This window comes from Neopsephotus bourkii, unplaced genomic scaffold (assembly GCF_033783945.1).
Source record: "Neopsephotus bourkii isolate Nb327-2 ecotype Australia unplaced genomic scaffold, CSIRO-AGI_Nbou_v1 NB_1825, whole genome shotgun sequence".
Lineage (NCBI taxonomy): Eukaryota > Metazoa > Chordata > Aves > Psittaciformes > Psittacidae > Neopsephotus > Neopsephotus bourkii.
The window spans coordinates 11,901,284-11,920,189 of NW_026902298.1; the positions used below are offsets into that span (position 1 = coordinate 11,901,284).

The window sequence follows — 18,906 nt, forward strand, 5'->3', positions numbered from 1 at the left end:
CCCCGGGCGGGACCGTCGTAGCTCACAGCCAATCACAGAGGGGAAGCGTGCGTCGGCAGCGCGTGCTGTGCGCGTGCGTGCGGGTGCCCGTCGTCGGCCGGCTGAGGGGCGGGGTGAGGCGGGCAGCGAGGGCCGGGCCGAGCCGGGCCCGGCTGGACTCGGCGGGCGGGGCGATAAGAGTCGGTGCGGGCTCCCCTTCCGCCTCAGTACAGCTGGGTGGCAGTGGCTGGGCCCGTGGTGGGGGGGTTGAGGTATCGCTGTTGCTATTCGGCTGCGTAACTCTGTCCGCTGTGGAGCTCGGCCCTTCCCCTGGGGCTCAGCGGCGGTGATGGGTTCCCGGGCGTCCACGCTGCTGCGAGACGAGGAGATCGAGGAGATCAAGAAGGAGACGGGCTGTGAGTGTAGGGCTGGGAGGTGCGGTGGGGGCTGGGCAGCAGGAGCTGTCTGTCCGCCCCGTCGCGGCTGCGCGTCGAGCCCTGCCCGGGGCGGTCGGGTCTCCGCGGCGGGGAAGGCGAGCGTAGTCGCTGCGTTCCTGGCTGGGCAGTGCCTGGTCCCAGCTGGCCCCGAGCCGGTGCCTGGCTGTCCCTGCTTCTGCAGGCGGGCATGTCTTGTAGGCCTGCGGAAACCTGGGAAGCGGCTCTTGGTTCGCTTGGTCGCCGCGCAGGAGCGGCCCTCGGGGGCTGACAGAAGGGCAGCTCCTCCGGTCTGCCGCTCGCTCGGGGGTGGCAGCGGGCCCTAGCTGTATAAGTACTACTGTTGTCGTTTAGGGTGCTCCTTGGCTGGGCTGGGCATGGCAGTGCCAGCTGCGGAGGCTGGTTTTGCTTGGCGCACTAGAACGAGAAAGCTGCTGTCACCCAGCCTGCTGGGATCTGCGAGTCCCTTTGGGTTCTAGATGCGCTTGGAGCTGTAGGGGAGAGGGAGCTATCGCTGTGTGCTCGGCTGTTCAACGGCAGTGAGATCGGGTGGGGAGGGAGGGAAGAGGTGCGCCTGGTGTCTGCAGTATTGCGTTCGGTCAGACATAACTCGTTGGGGGTTTGAAGAGTTCTCAGTTTCTGGTGCTGGAGTTTCTTTCCACCAGCTGCTTTTAGCCCGAAAAGCCTCTCATAGTATAGTGCTTTTTTTTCCAAATGCTATGTTTCATAGGTTGTCACGGAAGTTACCTTAAGGGTATTCAGAATGAATGCTGAGTGGCATTTAAAACATAAAGGAGGTAACGCAGCTTGTGAAAGAAGTGAGAATCCCTATGCGAGTCAACAACCGGGAGAGCATGATTGAATCAGGACTGCAATATATAGCTACTTTACCTTATAGTTTCTGACCGAGTTGTTCTCAGTAAATATAAAGCACCTTAGAAAATCAGTGTCGTTAATTTGGCCAATAGAATGGTTGCCTCTCTGAGAGTATTAACAGATACTGAATGATAATAAATGGAGGGTGTCCTCCTAACTGGTTGTAGAGGGGAGGTCATAAATCATACGTATCGTTCTGCTGTCCCTCCCCTCTCAGATAAATAACGTCTTCCTAGATGAAATCTTTTCTTGCGTACGCTTGTTGATCTGCTCTTGCTACATGAAAACACCTTCAGTTTTCTTTGAAACAGAAATGGCATTATGTATTCCTTTTAGGTGGTAGTTTATTTGTGTCAGGAAAACAAGTGGCTACAGAAAAGGAGTGGAAGAAACTGAAGACGGTACTGGCTAACGTAATGGATAGCTGAGCAAGTTAACAGCTTCCATGATCCTTTTTCCATCTGTCAAGGGAACCTTCTCCAGGAAGGCTGTGATAAACAAGTAGTAATATCCAAGCGTGCCTATCCAGCAAGAACTCACTGTTTGGTGGTTGTGGGGTTTTTTATTTCTTAAATCATAAAGGTAGCATCCCCTCATTTAGAAATATGCTTTAAGAACCAACCCCCACATTTGGAATGTTCTTCCAAAAGGCTTCAGTCTTTGCCTTGTGCCAATAGTTGATTCATCATCAGTGGTGTTTCATTCCTAGAGTTTTACTTGCATGGTAGTTAAATAAATACCACTGAGATGGTTGTATAGGCATTCTAAGCAATAAAACCACTCAGCTCTAGTTGGCCTCTTATGTCTTCAAAGTAGGGAGCTTAACATTGTGATGAGTTGGGCTTCAGCTTTGTGGCCTGTATTTTGTACTATTCAATTTTGTAAGTCATATCACTTTTTTAATTGAGCATTGCTAACCTGAGTCATGCTTGTTGTCTCTGACTTTATCAAACACTTATTTTTTTTCCCTCCAACCTGTAACCAGAGTTTAAGAATGTGATTTTCCTCTGCCTCTTATCCTTCTCTAGGTAGATGGAAAAATTCCACCAAGCTCTTAGCACTGTTATACACTTCACATGGGTGCAAATATTTATGCAAGGTACAAGGTAGTGGGAAAACCCCAGGATGCTGGTTTATCTGGAGCAAAGTTCATGGGGAGAATGCCAAGTTAGTGTTATTGACTGGAATATCCTGTGGTTGTTAGAAACTTAATGCTGATGATATGTTACCTACTAAAGAGTTTGAGAGAGGGACCTCTTAGATATGTAACAAACTGGCAGTACATGTCCGTCCTGAACCCATGTTGTTCCTAAGGGTTCTTTTTTTTTGGCCTCCTTACTGTGAAACGTGACTCCATCAGTTCATCTGGGGTAAGTATGAAGTACTGAACAGAACACTTAACCAGTTTGATTGAGTAGAAGGGACCTTGTTGGGGTAGCAGTACAGGTAAAATCGTGTTTCAGTTATCTTTGAGCCTTAACCTTTGATTTTAAGAAGCTGTCATAAATTGCAAATTTTTTTTTTTTTTTTTTTTCCTCCTATGGTCGGCAGGGAATGACAAAGTCTTTATTTTGTATGAGAAGGCTCTGAAAAGTGTCTAGTGATGCAGCTTTCATGAGAGATGAGAGCTAAAAACGAAATCGTGAAAGAATATAGTAGGGGACCTGAATCATCTTCCTTTCTTTATAGTGATGATATGTTTTTTGTCTAGTATGAGATAAACAAAGGCATTTCTTCTTCTGTCAAGAGTTACGTACTATTTATCACATACTAGCTGTTATGGAGGTGTTACAGAAATGGAGTTGCTGACATTAGTTTGGAAATGGTACCTAAGTAGAATTTTCATCACCTCTGTTTCCAGGAAGAAGTTGAGAGCACAGGGCTTCTTACTCCAGGCTATTCTGTTTTCACCATCAGTTGTTATGGCATATCATATCTAAAATACTTAATCAGAAATGCAAAAGTCTTTAAAATACTGGTGCCTGCTGTTTAGTGTGCTTCTTAACTTGAAATTGTGGAGTGTTGGCTTAGGTAGAACTGATCAAATTGCCCAACCTTGTGCAAAGAATGAAAGTTGCAGAGGAGACAAGGAAAGAGGAAAAAAAAAGCCCCCCACAGTTGCTAGCAGGTCACCCTAAAGGAGGGAACAGTTGAACCTAAATAAATAGGCTGGAAAAAGAACAAACCTGGGGAAAAAAGAGAACCTAGTAAAATGCTTCAGTTGTCACAGATCAGATGACTGCTGTGCAACCTGTTCCCATATAAATTTTACCAAGCAGTTTTACCAGGTATTGTACATGTGATGTGCTGGTGAAGGCTTTTAAAACAATTGAATCTGCAAATGGCACAAGCTCCTAGTTTAACATTGTAGAAAAATCACATCTTCACTGAGTAAACATTAACATTCAATTCAGTCTTATTATTTATTAACTTCATCCAAAGAGGCTCTCAAAAGCCAAGATCTTCTGCAGGGCATTCTTTCAGTGTTAAAAGGAATTCATGTTCTAGATAGGTTTAACCTGCTCCCGTCATGGACTGATCTAATGATCTAGATATCTTGCATCTTGTCTAGTCTTGGTAATGTTGGCAGCATTATGCTAAATTTAATACTGGCTTTGAAATTTGTGTTCAAATTGCAAACTTAGGTCTGCAATAACTTCCTGCTTTCTTTGTGTCCTGACTCCTTCCCAAACTTCTTTAGAAACAGGCTTTTTAATTTTTAACTCAAAGTCTTAGAAGCTTGGAAATCACTTTAGTGAACCCCCAAATGAGCAAACTGCTTAGGTTCAGGCAGTCCAGTCAAGGAGGAAGAGTGATCAGGTGTGCAGTCTCTATGACCTCTCACTAGATGCAGGAAAACTGAGTACACTTTCCATCTTTAGGTGGAAAAAGACAACTGGAGTAGAAATAAGACAACAGGAGTAGAGATAAGTGAGAGAAGGAAAGATACTATAGCAGAGGCCTGCAGTGTCATGAACGATGTAGAGGTCATCAGTGGTGGCTGTGTCCGCATTATTTCTAGCGCTAGAGGAATTAAGGGAAACAGAGTGAAACTGTGACTCAAACACCTTTTCTTTTTGTGATCAGTAATTACCATTATGGACTCAGATAACCAAGGGATTTTGGATACTAGAAATATAAATGGGTAGAAGGCAAAGTTAGACAAATTTTTTAGGCTTATTTGTGGATTTTTGAATACTAAGATGCAATTTACAGCTCAAAGTCACTACTCTGCTGATTGCAGTGTGCTTCCAATAGAACTTGTTTTGTGTGATCTGTTTTTGAATGCAACTTCCGGCAACAGTGGCTCAGTGTAATGAGATCTGATTGAGGAATTGTTCTGATGAGGAATCATTGCCATGCTAATTTGTATTTCTTTCTTCTTTTTTCTCCTTCAGTCTCCCACAGTCAAATCACGCGTTTGTACAGTCGCTTCACCAGCCTTGACAAAGGAGAAAATGGCACTCTTAGGTGAGTATCTACCAATTCAGCTGTCCTTGCACTGACATTGCATATCTGTAATGGTGGCTTGCCATTGCAGGATGCCTGCATGTTTTCCTCATAGAGTGAATCAGTGAGGCTATTATAACAGATTCTTTCATACCTACTGTCTACATGGATATTCACATTTGTTCTTTTATGAAAGGTCAAGAGAAATCTGATTGTTGAACTTAGGTGCTCTAAATACCAGTTGTCTTTCCTGTAGTGCTGGAAGTTTGTAGCAGTTAATACAAGAAAGGTTGGATTTGGTATTCAGGGAATTAACAACAAATGTTCAGAAATGTTAAACCACATTTTAGATTATTATTTCATAGAATCATAGAATAGTTAGGGTTGGAAAGGACCTTAAGATCATCAAGTTCCAACCCCCCTGCCATGGGCAGGGACACCTTGCTCTAAACCATATTACCCAAGGCCTCGTCCAACCTAGCCTTGACCACTGCCAGGGATGAAGCATTCACAACCTCCTTGGGCAACCTATTCCAGTGCCTCACTATTTCTTACCTTTCTTTATATGTTGCTTCTAATAATTATTACAGGAATGATTCCACTATGTCATCTTCATCCTGGCTTTCATATAAAAAGATCATTTATATTTTTGGGAGCATGGGCTCTTAAATTGTTTCGGATACCCAGTGTCCTTTAACACTACTTTGATCTGCAAACCATTTACTGTTGTTAACTTTGTACCTCTTGTTAAATGCCCATGTCTATTAGTATGCTCAAAAATAAAAAGAGCTGGAGCTGGGACCGAATCACTGTGAATAAGCAAATAGATGATTTATTCTTAAAAATAGTAGTGCAGGATATTCCAAGGCCTTTGAAGTATTTGTCTTCTGTGTATGTTTGGAACACACAGGTGAATTGGCTTCTTACAGCTTAATCAGTTAAATAAAGATGAGGCTTAAACGTTTTCTGCAAAACACTTTTCACTTCAGACTGACTCTAATGGAAAGCATATTCTCAACTGAAGGGTAAACTCACTAGTTTAACAGGATGGTTGCCTGTTAAAATACATCTCTACGTGTGGTCTTTGTTCTCTAGCCTTTCCCACTCTGGTTATGGTACTGTGTGTTGATATTGCCTTGCTCTTTATTTAATGAACTAATTATGAATTCTGATTGTATTAAATTGCTTATTAGTCTTCTCTTGTGATGTTGCCTATGGATTGCGTAGTACTATGGAAACATGAGAAATTAGATCTGTCAGTGATTGCACCAGGGAGCAATTTTGCAACCAAGATAGTTGTTCTAAAACCATACTGCCTCTGAAAGTCTGCTTTTCCATGTTGATGGTATTCAAGGCTTATCTTTGGAAACTAACCTGCAGCATTGAAAACTTGCCAAAACTACTGCAGAACCAGTGCAGAACCAGGGAAGCTGGAGAGAACACAGAAAAGAATACGAAGGGGAAAGGGATTTTGTAGCATAGTATATGAGGTCTGGCTGGAACAGAGTTGATTTCTTTCATAGCAACTCTATTCCAGTCTAAACCAGTAAACATAGATTCAGGGGTTGCCTGGGGTTTTGAATGTGATTGTCGGATGCACTATAAACGTATAAAAGCTAGACTTAGTGTAAAGCGACAATCACTGCTTAGCAAGTGAAGGTGACAAGTTGTAAGATACACTGGTTTTGGCAGGACTACTGACTTACTGTAATTTCCTTTCCTGAAGGAAATACGCAGCTCCTTCTGGTGCCACAAATTGCTAACTTCTCAGTTAACATTTAAGTAACTGGTTGTGGAATTGTGCTGTAAACAGAATTACTGAGTATTGCTGGTTAAAAATACTCTCTCTCCCCTTTTGGCTTGTGTAGTGCTTTTTAAGTATTTTTAAGCTGACTGGCTCCAGTGACTGGGACTGTGGCTGTGCTGTAAATGTCTGGACTGCATAGCTGAAGGGATGACAAAATCAATTGTGGGTGTGGAAACAGTTGGGGTGGGATGGGCAGGAACTCCTTAAGACCACTCTGTCACCAAAGCCAATGTATCACGGAAACTGTAGCATTGGCTAATTGGCAATTGTGACATACAGATCAGCTGATGATATTGTAGGTAAGGTTAATACTATTTGTCTCACTATTATATTACTTGAAAAAGAGCACTAACAGCCTCTTCAAACTTTGTATGTGGGTTTAGTCTTCAGTTATGATAGCTGCCACACTAGTCTAGTATAGTTTGAACCTAGCACACATTCTTCCTCAACTCTTGTCTCTAACTTTAAACTCGCCTATTGAGCCCATAAAGTTTGTGTAAACTTCAGAGTGATTGTACTCGGTTTACGTAAGAGGAGTAATTAATTAAATATGCTGTGAATGTCTGTTGCACAATGCTTAGTTTCGTAGTGTCACGAACGAGAAGCTGGACTTCTATTGTTGATAATCACGTGGTACTTGGGAAAGGAAATGAAGTTTGTTTGGAAAATCCCAGTAACTGTGCAAATTGTGATCCCTTAACTTGCAGTCTTGGCCTCCAAGCATAGCCTGTTCCCAAACATGTCTGACAGTGGCATTCAAGTTTTGAAACCTGTCCCAGCACCCACAATATGTGGAAACCATTAAGTTTAAGTAATAGAAAACTACTTCCTGAAAAAAAACAACAATGAGAGCAGAGTAAGAACTGTAGCTTGGAATATTGTAAATGTTGGTTTCTGGAATACTGATCAAAGAGAGCGCGCTACTCTGAGGCAACTGAGATGAAGTTACCACTTGCTTACTAGCAGCAAACTGTTTGGAAGGCATGTCTTCTGTTTGTTTCCTGTGAGCAAGAACAGCTGTTTCCGTAGGGATGACTTACACCTTTGACTTAGAGATCAGACATGACAGAAGTCACTCATGTGACTGATCAGGAAAAGAAGTGGTAGGCAGTTCTATATGGCATGAAGTAAATCTTTAAATGCGTGCCACTGTTCTGAAGAAGGGGTTTGGATCATAAAATGTTAGGGTACTAGAGTAGTGTGTGCTTCCATTCCTTTCCTTTAGCACTTCTGTTTTGCATATGGTTTGTTTTCTTTCCATTGCTTTACTTTCCCTTAGCTCTAGGTAGCCCTACCCTTCTCATCCCTTTTGAGGGAACAGTACTCTGCTACTATTTAGAAGTAAAAATGATGAACAACCAGAAATACTGGAAGAAGAGTCTAGTAGGTTTCTTGCAGTCTTTGGGGTAAGGCAGAGCCACCTTTACAGTAGGGATCTGCTGTGTGCTTTGGAGGATATATTCATGCTTAGAAATAGTTGCCTGTCTTAGAATATACAAATTCCTTACTGCAAAGTGTATCTAAATATGAATGCACTGACATGTATATATTAAGTGGTTTGCCGGCATAATGGTAGCATGTAGTTAAAGGTTGCTCTGCATGTTACATTTAGGCAAGGATTTAATAGAAGCCAGATTCCTGGAAAGGTATTTTAGAAGAGCCTTGTTGCTATGGCACGTGAACACGGGAGAAATAAAGGGCATCTCGTTTCCTGTAAGCTCCAGCCTCAGCCAGGTGAAGTCGGTCCCTAATGACTGCAGGAATCCTTAGTTTATAAAGTGCAGAATAACTTGCCTCATGCATTCATTAACTTTTACGGCTGTTACAGCTATTCCAATTACAACACTTGCTCAGTAATGTGCTCTTAATAAGCAAAAATGGTCTACTTGCAATCCTGATAATGACAAGACAAATAGATTTGAAACCTGGGGAATTGGTTGTAGTTAATTGTTAATCTCCTGTTAGAAAGCAGAATAACCGGAGGCTGAAATGCCAAGTGTAAATTGAGGCTGTATATCAAAAAGTGATATGCAAGTAAAAACTTCTGAAGCATTAGGATTTTGCTTTAAATGACAGAGAGGGCAGCTGCTGCTTTTAGCTTGTAAATGTTATCATTGATGCTGAGCTCCTGTTGGTAAAATATTGTTACTAGGACACAGGCTTTCCACATCACTGCATCTTCTGCCGAAATGTCTAATGCATACTTTGCCTTTCAGCTATAGCTTAAAATGCAGCACTCCTGAAGGGGCTGGTAACAAGTTGATCATGTTATACAGATGGTAACTTTGCCTATTAAAAATAATTCAGGTCTGGTCAGAGCAGAAGTTTGCTGGAATAGCATAAAGGCAGTCAGGTCACTCTGTTAGAGGTCAAACAGTTTACCCATGTTGCCACATTTATCGTAATTGGGACTCTCAGCAGCACTGTGGTGTGACCGGGTGCAAGGTGTGCTTAAGAATGCATTTAAAACTAGAACATCTTGCTTCTTTACCTTTCCCAGCCCAGACTAGTAATCAGGTTTGCCAATTCCTTTTTTCACCTGTGTTTTAAGATGGCAGTGGTACAAAAGACCAGTATACTTAAAGTAATAGCAAAACCTGTTTGTGTTCACTTTGCCATTTTTTTGGTGTAATGACATCATGCATCAAACCTTGTTGCCGATTAATTCGTTTTCAAAAGTAGCAGACATTTAGTAACCAAGTTTGAGACTTTGACCCAAACTTCAAAACCAGCAGGACTGTATTTGACTTGCATGCAATTGCTGATACTTCAGGAGATTAGACAGGAAATGTCAAATTACACATCCAGACAGAATGGTTTGGGATTTTTACAGGTTCACCCCATTTCTGCTACATTTGCAATTAAGAATATAAATTATTACGGAGTACATCTTGTATTGACTGATAAATAGGTGTGCTCTGTCATGGAAAAGAAAAAGGAGGGGGGATGGACCCAAACATGATGACCACAGTATTCACTAAGACACACTTGTTTTGGTCACACCAAGGTTGTCTCACTTTCCTGCCAGTGACATTCTATTAGGTTGAAAGAAAAGAAAAATGAGTACAATTCTAGGGATAGAATGAACCCTGTCATGTTCATGTCATAGTGATCTAAACTGTGTTGACATCAGTACAGCTCATGAAAACATCCAGATCAGAAGCTATAAGAATGTAAGCATAGCTGTGCTTATACGGTACTGTCTACATACAATCATGAGCAGAGAAGGGAATGGCTGGCATAAGTATTGAGTATTTGCAATGTACTGGTGAAGTTACATCTGGTGTACAGGCCCCTCTCAAATCTAATTTTTCTACTTTAAAATAGGAGTGCTGCTTGGTTGAATCTAAAATCTGAAATTTGGCACTTATAATAAGGTATAAAGTTGTGCATAAATGAGAATTTCTATTAGAATATGCAGAACACCTGTGGTATGTTTGGAGGAGTATGGTATTGTCCCAGCTCTGGAGCAGGGTAGTCTGGAAAATGCAAACTCAAATGATTCAGTACCAAAATAATTATTAAAATATATATCGTTTTCATTTTGAAGCCATATTTTCCTTCAAAGCCATTTCATAAGCTTTCTTTAAATTGCAGACTAGTTGGCATCTTACAGGAATGTTTCTAGCACAGATAACATCTGAGAAGCACTGTTAATGTGGTAAATGAGCACCGGTGGTCTGTAATGTAATACAGCCTTGACATTGTCTTGTGTGCCATTAGTTGTAGAGAAAATGTAATTTAAAGAACTACACCTTAAAACCCACTAAGTGTCTGGCTGTGTCAACATTGACTAGTGGATGATTTACTATGAATTCTCTTCAAGGTACTTTTTCTCCTCTGACTTCAATTTAATGCAGTCATCTTGTGTTTCTTGCTTTACTCAGCCGGGAAGACTTCCAGCGGATTCCAGAGCTAGCCATCAATCCACTGGGAGACAGAATTATCAATGCCTTCTTTCCAGAAGGGTGAGTTCCAACAGAACAGGCACAAAATGTGTAGTTCATCAGAAGTTCCAATGGGACTGAAATGCTGATAATTAAAGCACAGATTTTGGATGTACTAATAACTGAACACCTCAAACTTGTCATGAAATGTGTGTGGGTACATTGTTTCCTCAGCATGTTTGTATTCTGTAATGAGGAACACCAACCTTACAAGACTTCTGTGTGCTTTGTTAGATGACGAACTCAGGCTTCATGTCAGTTTTCTGCTCTTGCTGTGCTGCTAAATGCTTAGAAAGCAAGCAAAGAGCATGTATTTACTTTGGTTCTTAAAGCAGACTTACAGCAATGCTGTTTTATGCTAAGTAGTATTGCAATTACTATTCAGTTTCATTTTTCACCTTTTAGCCTCTAAAGTATACCTTTGTTATTAGATCAGCTTTTTTGTTTCCAGTTTTTGATAACATTTAAGGCCTATCTTATGGCACTTCTAACACAAATCCAAAGAGATTATCAAATTTGCAGTACTCTGTTTTACCTCTCTAGATTGTTCTATGCAATCTGCTCCTGTTCTTGAACACATTTGCCATTACTGATTCATGAAGATTGGAGTGACTGATCAAGTCATAATATAGGCTGATACCAGGCAGACTTTCCTGAGTAGAAAGCAGGAGTCATGGAAAGTAGTTAGATAGCTGGTTCCCACAGTGTTAGAGAAGAGAGCTGTTTGTCAGAGCAGTGAGCAATGGCTACCCCACAAATATGAGCCAAGTGTGACAATAAAGCTGGCAGGGACAATGTACTTAATAACAAAGGGCACAGCACCTGAGCAAGAAAAGCAGAATAGCTCCAGTGCCTTGTCAGGTCAGCCAACAGTCCAGTGGTTGCCAGACAAGTTGACAGGTCAATCCAGACAATAGGGATTCAGATCAGCAAGATATACTGCCAGACTCGGGCACAGCTGCAGGATAGCTCAGGCAAGGGCCAAAGGTGAGGGCTTGAGCTTAAACAGAGCTTGCAAGCAGGGACTGGGGAGTCCTCAGCAAGACTTCTCACAGCTTCTTTTTTTTATACATCATACTTCATAACAGCGTGATCCCAGGTTGGAACTGCACTGTATCAGAGCTGGGTTTGAGCATAGGCAGCCAAACCCTGGGGGGCAGGAGTGGAAGAGTCTGCATGGTCTTGATGCTTTAGACATTCATACTCTCTACTGAAATACAAAACACATATAAGCTATGCTAAAACTGACCTGCTATAATGCTTATGCAGAGAGGACCAGGTGAATTTCCGTGGATTCATGAGGACACTAGCTCACTTTCGACCCATAGAAGATAATGAAAAGAGCAAAGACCAGAATGGACCAGAACCACTGAACAGCCGAAGTAACAAGCTCCACTGTAAGAAATGTGACCCTTTCTATAGGAGCAATTATTTTTCCTTTTTTCTGTGAAGGGAGTAAAGTGGCTTGGGGTCTTCTGTGCAGCTATTTGCTGTAGAAGGATATAGAATCATAGAATAGTTAGGGTTGGAAAGGACCTTAAGATCATGTAGTTCCAACCCACTTGCCATGGGCAGGGACACCACCCACTAAACCATGTCACCCAAGGCTCTGTCCAACCTGGCCTTGAACACCACCAGGGATGGGGCATTCACAACTTCCCTGGGCAACCCATTCAGGTGCCTCACCAGTAAAGAGCTTCTTCCTTGTATCCAGTTTAAACTTCCCCTGTTTAAGTTTTAACATGATTAAATGGCTTGCATGCAAAGTTACTTGAGATTTAAAAGCACCATCCCTTATGTGAATAGTCTTTTCTGCCATTTTCTTCAGTCTTCTGTATAATACAAGGCTTTTTCCTTACCTTCAGCTGAGTACTTTCTTTAGCGTTTGGATGACTGCCTACAGTATATGAGCAGACTGCTCTTGCTCACTAATCAAAGTTGGCAACAGTTCTCAGAGCACTTAAAATTTCTGTCTTATCTCATGCAGAATATAGTTGAAGAGAATTAATGGTAATGTATAAGTGGTTGGCTCTGAGGTTAAAGTACTGAAGGTATCTTAATGGTAATTATACTTCCATGACTTGGGGCTTTGTAGAAATACCTCTGCAAGCAGAGTGCTTCTGAAAGTATTCTTACTGAGTACTTCACTAAGTTTTTTCATTTCTTAGCGATAATTTTATTCCTGAATGCAGTAATAACACTTTTATGGAACTGAAAATGAATTTTTATGGGGAATTGAAATTCTAAGCTAATTCTCTTAAAATAACTTAGGAGCACTTTTATAGATACATAAATACATTGTTACAAGAAAAATAATAGCACTTGAATTAAACTGCTCATTCTTTTCTTCCCTGTAGTTGCTTTTCGGTTATATGATCTAGATAAAGATGACAAGATTTCCAGGGATGAGCTTCTTCAGGTAAATAGCACAGGGCTGCTTTGAATGACTCCATCGTAACCTTCTGTGTGATTACCCTCTTCATTCTAAATGGATGTGGATTTCCAACAGTCTTCTCAAAAGAACTCCTGAAGGAATTTGGTGACAAAAGTCTCATACCATATCTAAAGCTTTAAACCAGAGATAAGACATTCATCTCATTTGGTAGCCTAGGCTGTTCTTGCAGACTGGGAACGCTAGACTCAGAGCTAACCAGAGCGTTAGGCTAAGCAGATCCTATTGGAAATGATACCTAAATATCCAACAAATACACTAAGCCCCTTAAGAACTACCTTCTAATCTAACAGGACTTCACAGGGATAGTCACTGAGGTGGATTAGGTTGTTTTGCTGATCCTCTGTGCAGCCTCTCAAGAGAATAAAACTTCTTGAAATTGCAGCAAAGGTAATCAAAGTTCATCAGTGCTGCATATATACATGAAACTAGGCTTGAGCTAGGAGTAATTACATGCTACTAATCCTGGGAAGCAGACATGGTAATTTGTGGTTCCTGCTGTAGGACAAGGATTTGCTTTTGACTGAAATTGCCCTCTGTCTGCACAGGAAATACTAATTGTAGAGAGTAACAGCAGTTATCGTTTGATACTTAAAAGCTTCCTGTAGGCAAGTATCTCAAACAGCAGATACTTGATTAAATGTTGGTATGCTTTGTGGGGAAAAATACGGACAAAAGCATTTGATCAAAACTTCCTCATTCCTAGTTCCAAAAGCTTTCTCGTACTCTGCGTCTTCTTGCTGTCTAGTGAAAAAGTAGGATTCTTTTTCAAAGGTGGCTACAAAAGGAAACTGTCTTTCTTGAAAGCAGTGATGTACATAGGACAAGTAGAAGTCTATCTAGAAATTATTTCCATGAAAATCCTCTAGGGCTGTTCTTGTAGGGTGTTACTTTGACAGTGTACACAAGAGAAATAGCACTAAGAATACTTCTGTTCCTATATCAATAATGGTTATTTTATTTGCATTTAAAAAAAAAAGTAATCTAGGGACTTCTGTATGTTTCAGGTATTACGGATGATGGTTGGTGTAAATATTTCAGATGAGCAGCTGGGCAGCATTGCTGACAGGACAATCCAGGAAGCTGATCAAGATGGAGATAGTGCCATCTCCTTTGCAGAGTTTGTAAAGGTTGGTAAACTACATTGTTAATGACTAAAGGAAACTGCTCAGTAATGGGCAAGTCATTCAGACTTAAATGAAAATGGAAATTGAGAGGAAGTTATTCAAATAGTCCTGCCTGAATTTGGGCAAAGCAAGCTTTCTGCTAGCTCTTTCTCTTCCCATCTTCATTAGGACCTGCCTTTTTTTATATATATATATATATTGTCAGGATACTAATAATTAGTCCATGTGTTTCTTCATGCTCTTACATGAAGTAAGATATGCTGTAGCTCTTGCAAGCTGTGGCACTGAATACACTGCAGAATTCTCACTTTTTGCAACCACTTCTTTCTACAGAAGTAGCCTGACTAGTAGTTACAACACAGTCATTCTGCTCTGCTTGTGCTGATCAGTGTTCACTTGTAGATTTTTATCTGTTAGCAAAACAACTCATATTAGCATTGAAGTTCCTAGCTCTAGTCCTTTGAATGATATCTTTTGTTAGTCAGAAGTAGGTAATAGTAAGGAGCTATTATATAGTCAGTGGAGAAAGCTGTCCTATAGCAGAACAGTTTCAACTACCTAATGGGATGGCATTGACAAAAGGAACCAGACTTATCTTGGAGGTGGACAAGAGGCAACAGAAACAAGTTGCAACATAGGAAATTCTGGTTAGCTATGAGGAAGACTTTACCAAGAGGATGATCATAGCTTCTGAAGATGGAGAACCTCCTTCCTGGAGAAACTTGACTTAACAAGGCCCAAAGCAGCCTGATCTAGATGGCTCTGCTTTACGTAACAGTTGAGGGAGTTGGATTAAAAAACCTCAAGAGGTCTTTTCAAATTTAAGTTCCTCTAATCTTGGAACAGTGAAGTCTAATGCCTGAAACAGCCTGGAGCAGGCTGTCTTTGTACCTCAGTGTTAATAGCAATTCAGCGAATGAAGTTGTCAGCTTGGTTTTACAATTATCTGTGTTAGTGATGCTGTGCTCTTGATTTTAGCTCTTCATTGACTGCTCATGCCCCTTCCTCTGCTCCATTCTTCCTTCTGTTTCCTGCCTGTGCATTCCCACACAATCTAATTTTGGGAATGCAAGCCTTTCTGGGCTTTTGGCAGACTGAAACTGCATTAGTTACATGTTGGTTGACAGCCTTCGTCCAGCTTTAATGGCTGAAGTTGCTTTCCTTGGAATGACCTTAGTCCAGAATGAAAAACAGCAGTGTGTAGATGAAAGACTAGCATGCCAAATTGAAGACATCCCACGTTCCTGCCCACTTCCTCTACATTAGGGTACGAAACCTTGTAGGAGAGAAGTATGTACAGTAACTTAAGTAGCTGTTTCTGAATTTCATTGCAGGTTTTGGAGAAAGTGGATGTAGAGCAGAAAATGAGCATTCGATTTCTTCACTGATGGATGGAGAGCCTTGTTTCTTTCTACCCCTACTATATAATAAGTAGAACTTCATTTTCTCCTTAGCACCTTCACTCAGAGCGTTGCTACTGGTGCATATACACTACATCTCCAACCCCTCCCTGATTTGTTCTACCAATGTGAACATTCCCTGTGCATCAGGAACAAAGGGAAATGGCTGCCATGCAACTTGGAAATGAGCATTTTTTTAAATATTTTCCTTAATTTTTTTTTTTTAATGCTTTCTCCCTTGTCTACTCCTGCACTCCTGTTTCAGCAAAAATGCCTCTCCTTGTGTACTGCTGTTTAGTCTACAAACTGATTCTTCTGAGCTTTGAATCAGAATGGAAAATGGGAGCATGCCACAGAAATGCCCTCTGAAACATTTTGGAGACAAGCATCTACTCCGATCCTAGGTGCAGTGATAACAATTCACTTTTTGCTTCCAGTAGCAATACCACATTACAACTGCCTTCCTCCCCCCTTTCCCATTTGGCTCTTTACATGCAGATTTGTTTCTTCCAAGTCTGCCTTTTACTTGAGGACTTCTCAATTTCTACTGCTTCATTGTACAACTAGCACTGAATGCATGATGATAGCCTAGAGTACTTTAAAGTGCTGTGAATAGATTTTATTCTTTGTAGGATGAATTCACAGGGACAATAGGAGAACCTGTGGCAGAGACAGGCTGTGATGTCCTCATAAAGAATAGGAATTCTGCACTAAGTTGCTTAAATTGTTCCAGTAGCACATGCAGAAACTTGGTTTTGTCCTTGACAGCCACTGGACCCTAAGTACCCTCTCCAGGTTACTTTGCTTTAGGATCCCTCCTCTCAAAAGGGTTTTTTGCCTCTGGAAGTGTAAACTTGTTTACCAGTGTACATAATGCAAGAAAACTAGTCATGCCAAAATCTGGATTTGCAGTTCTGTCACTGCCCCTGGAAATGGTGTGAACTGGGTTGTTTTTTTGTTTGATTTTTGTTTTTTTTTTTCTTTTTTAATCATAGTGGCCTATAAATAATTATTTACATTTTCCAGTATGGAAGTCCTGGTGTGTTAGATTTGTGTTGAGGGTAGAGGCTGTATTTATGAAAGCTCTGGCTTTCATTAATACATAATATGTTCTTTCCCAAATTACATGTTCTTTCCCAAATTATATTCTTATCCCAAATATTTTAGGATATATTTCTACACAAATCTCTTAGCAAGTGTAAGATGATTTCATACTGATAATGTAGTGCTAAAAGTTCAAGTGGTAAAGATCATTGAAGATTCAATAGTATCATAATTTTCTGTGGCTGATCATCTCATCCAGTTCAGCTGAAGCATCCTACAGTCTTGGGAGATCCTTCCAATAAAACCAAAAAATCCAGGAGCTTCTTTGTTGAAGAATTGGTGTTATAACTGCTACTCTATGTCATGTGTTAACATTTCTATAAATACTTACCAGTCTCCAACTACTCTCAAATGTGCATTTCCTTTTTTCCCAGTTCTTTTAATCATCACTTGTGTTAAAGAATAACATGCAAGTGTCTGGAGGGTTTTTGATTTAAGGGATGGAAAAGTGAAATGTTGCCCTTCGTTGTTTTGCAGAGTGCAGCACAATTCCAGGAAAAAAATGTAAATTAAAAACTTCTACTCTGTATGAGAGAGGAGCATTATAGTTTTATAACAGTGTAATGTAAAATAGGAATTAACAATGTGAAAAGACTGAAAGTTAAACGTGTTTTTAGGCTTTGTGATCTGCTTAACAATAGGTGTTGCGCTCTTCTGGCTATATAGTTGTAACCTACAGTTGTGCCTTATTGTCCCAGTGAGACTGGAAACTGTATTTATCAATCCATAAATAAACCTTCCACTGTATAAACACTATCCCGCACCCCCCCCGAACTATCCTTTAATCATTAGAGAAGTTAAAATACCAGTAGAGTGGTGCTAGCAGGCCTTACAAATCAATTTCTTATCAATGAGCTTATTTTCAGCGTATTAATGATCCTTTGTTTGGCCGGTAGAGTGGAAGAAACTAGTGCAAAACGTGAGCCCGAGAAGAGAGGGCACGCACCCATACTACTGCACTGTGGATCATGTAACAACGGGAGCTTTACACCTCTCCGTGGCTCCAAATTAGGCTTTCTTTTTTTCCTCTCTCCACAGTGTTACAACATTGTTCTAATTAAAGGGTATATAATATCAATGGTAGTGATGTCTGTCCTTACAAGTCCCCACCTTAGACATCAGGTATTCCTGCTAATGTGCTTTAGGGTGAACAACAAATACTCTAATAGGAGTTTTAGAGTAGAGATCTTCAATTTGTTAAAGTTGTTCAAAGCTGAACTGTACACAAACAAGATTTCCACAACAGTCGTACTTTTTTTGTAGAAATTAAGTCTTAGGATAAAGGTCATCTGTGAAGGTTAAAGTCTGGAAAAGGAATAAGATTATCCTTATGGATAAGTGTGGCATGAGGTCTGTGCAAAACAAAATATTGTATTCAGTACAGCATTTGACTCATGAAAACCAGAACTAAAAATAATGTTAGTTTCCATAAGCTTACAATGGAAAATTACTTTCAAAGTCTGCTTTCAGTTCTTTTAATTGCCAACTTCGATTGGACAGAGCCTTGGGTGACATAGTCAAGGTTGAGGGGTCTGTGCCGATGGCAGGGGGACTGGAATGAGATGATCTTAAGGTCCTTTCCAACCCAAACTATTCTGTGATGCTGTAAGTAAGTGTGTGGATATAATACTTAAGTTGGGAGCAGTGTTTCACTTTAAGCTGCCAGTCTGCACTGAAACGCTACTTAGTAGCAAAGTGCGCATTAAATGGATTAAGGTTTCAACTGAAAGGGCTTGTAGTAGCTGTCTGCGATGAATCACGGTTAGACGGGGGTGTTTCTCCAGAGTTTTCTGAATGGGTAAGTACTCCACGCGGTTCAACGCAGCCACCCTTCAGCTTGAAGTGTAAAATTACCGCTGCTTAACGAAAAAAGAACAATAGTTTCTGCCGCTGACACAGACCCTGTGAGTGAAGGCTGTCGTTCAGACAGCCGCGGGCGCCGATGGGTCCGGCGGGAATCGGCGCGGATGGCGGCCTGAGGCACATTGCTGCGCAGTGAAATGGAGGACGGACGAGCGGGCCGTGCCTGCGGGCCGTGCCTGCGGGCCGGCAGCGCAGGGGCTGTCCTGGACATGGCCCCCTTGCCTCGAGTGCCGGCCGGCACCGTGGGCAGGCGGGTGCTGGCAGAGCTACCAGACCGGGTCCCTCGCAGACCTTTAACCCTCCCGCCCGCCGGGCCTGGCCGCAGCCCCTCACCCCGTGAGCGGCTCCTTTAAATCCGCCTGGAGGTCACCGCAGGCTTCGCTCGGACCGGCCCTGCTCGCGCGGCTCGAGCCAATCCTTTTCCAGGTGTGTGCCTTCCCCGGGGCCAATCAGAAAGGAGAGTCTTG

General features: G+C 41.5%; 1 protein-coding gene across 1 annotated transcript; it reads left to right on the forward strand.

Annotated features, from left to right (window-relative positions):
- The first annotated feature begins 275 nt into the window (after positions 1 to 275).
- On the forward strand, positions 276 to 17,332 carry CHP1 (calcineurin like EF-hand protein 1). Its single transcript, XM_061343695.1, has 7 exons — positions 276 to 395; positions 4,688 to 4,760; positions 10,434 to 10,514; positions 11,763 to 11,890; positions 12,851 to 12,912; positions 13,953 to 14,075; positions 15,407 to 17,332. Exons 1-7 carry the CDS (start codon positions 329 to 331, stop codon positions 15,458 to 15,460), a joined length of 588 nt encoding a protein of 195 aa, XP_061199679.1. The 5' UTR covers positions 276 to 328; the 3' UTR covers positions 15,461 to 17,332.
- Positions 17,333 to 18,906: the final 1,574 nt, after the last annotated feature.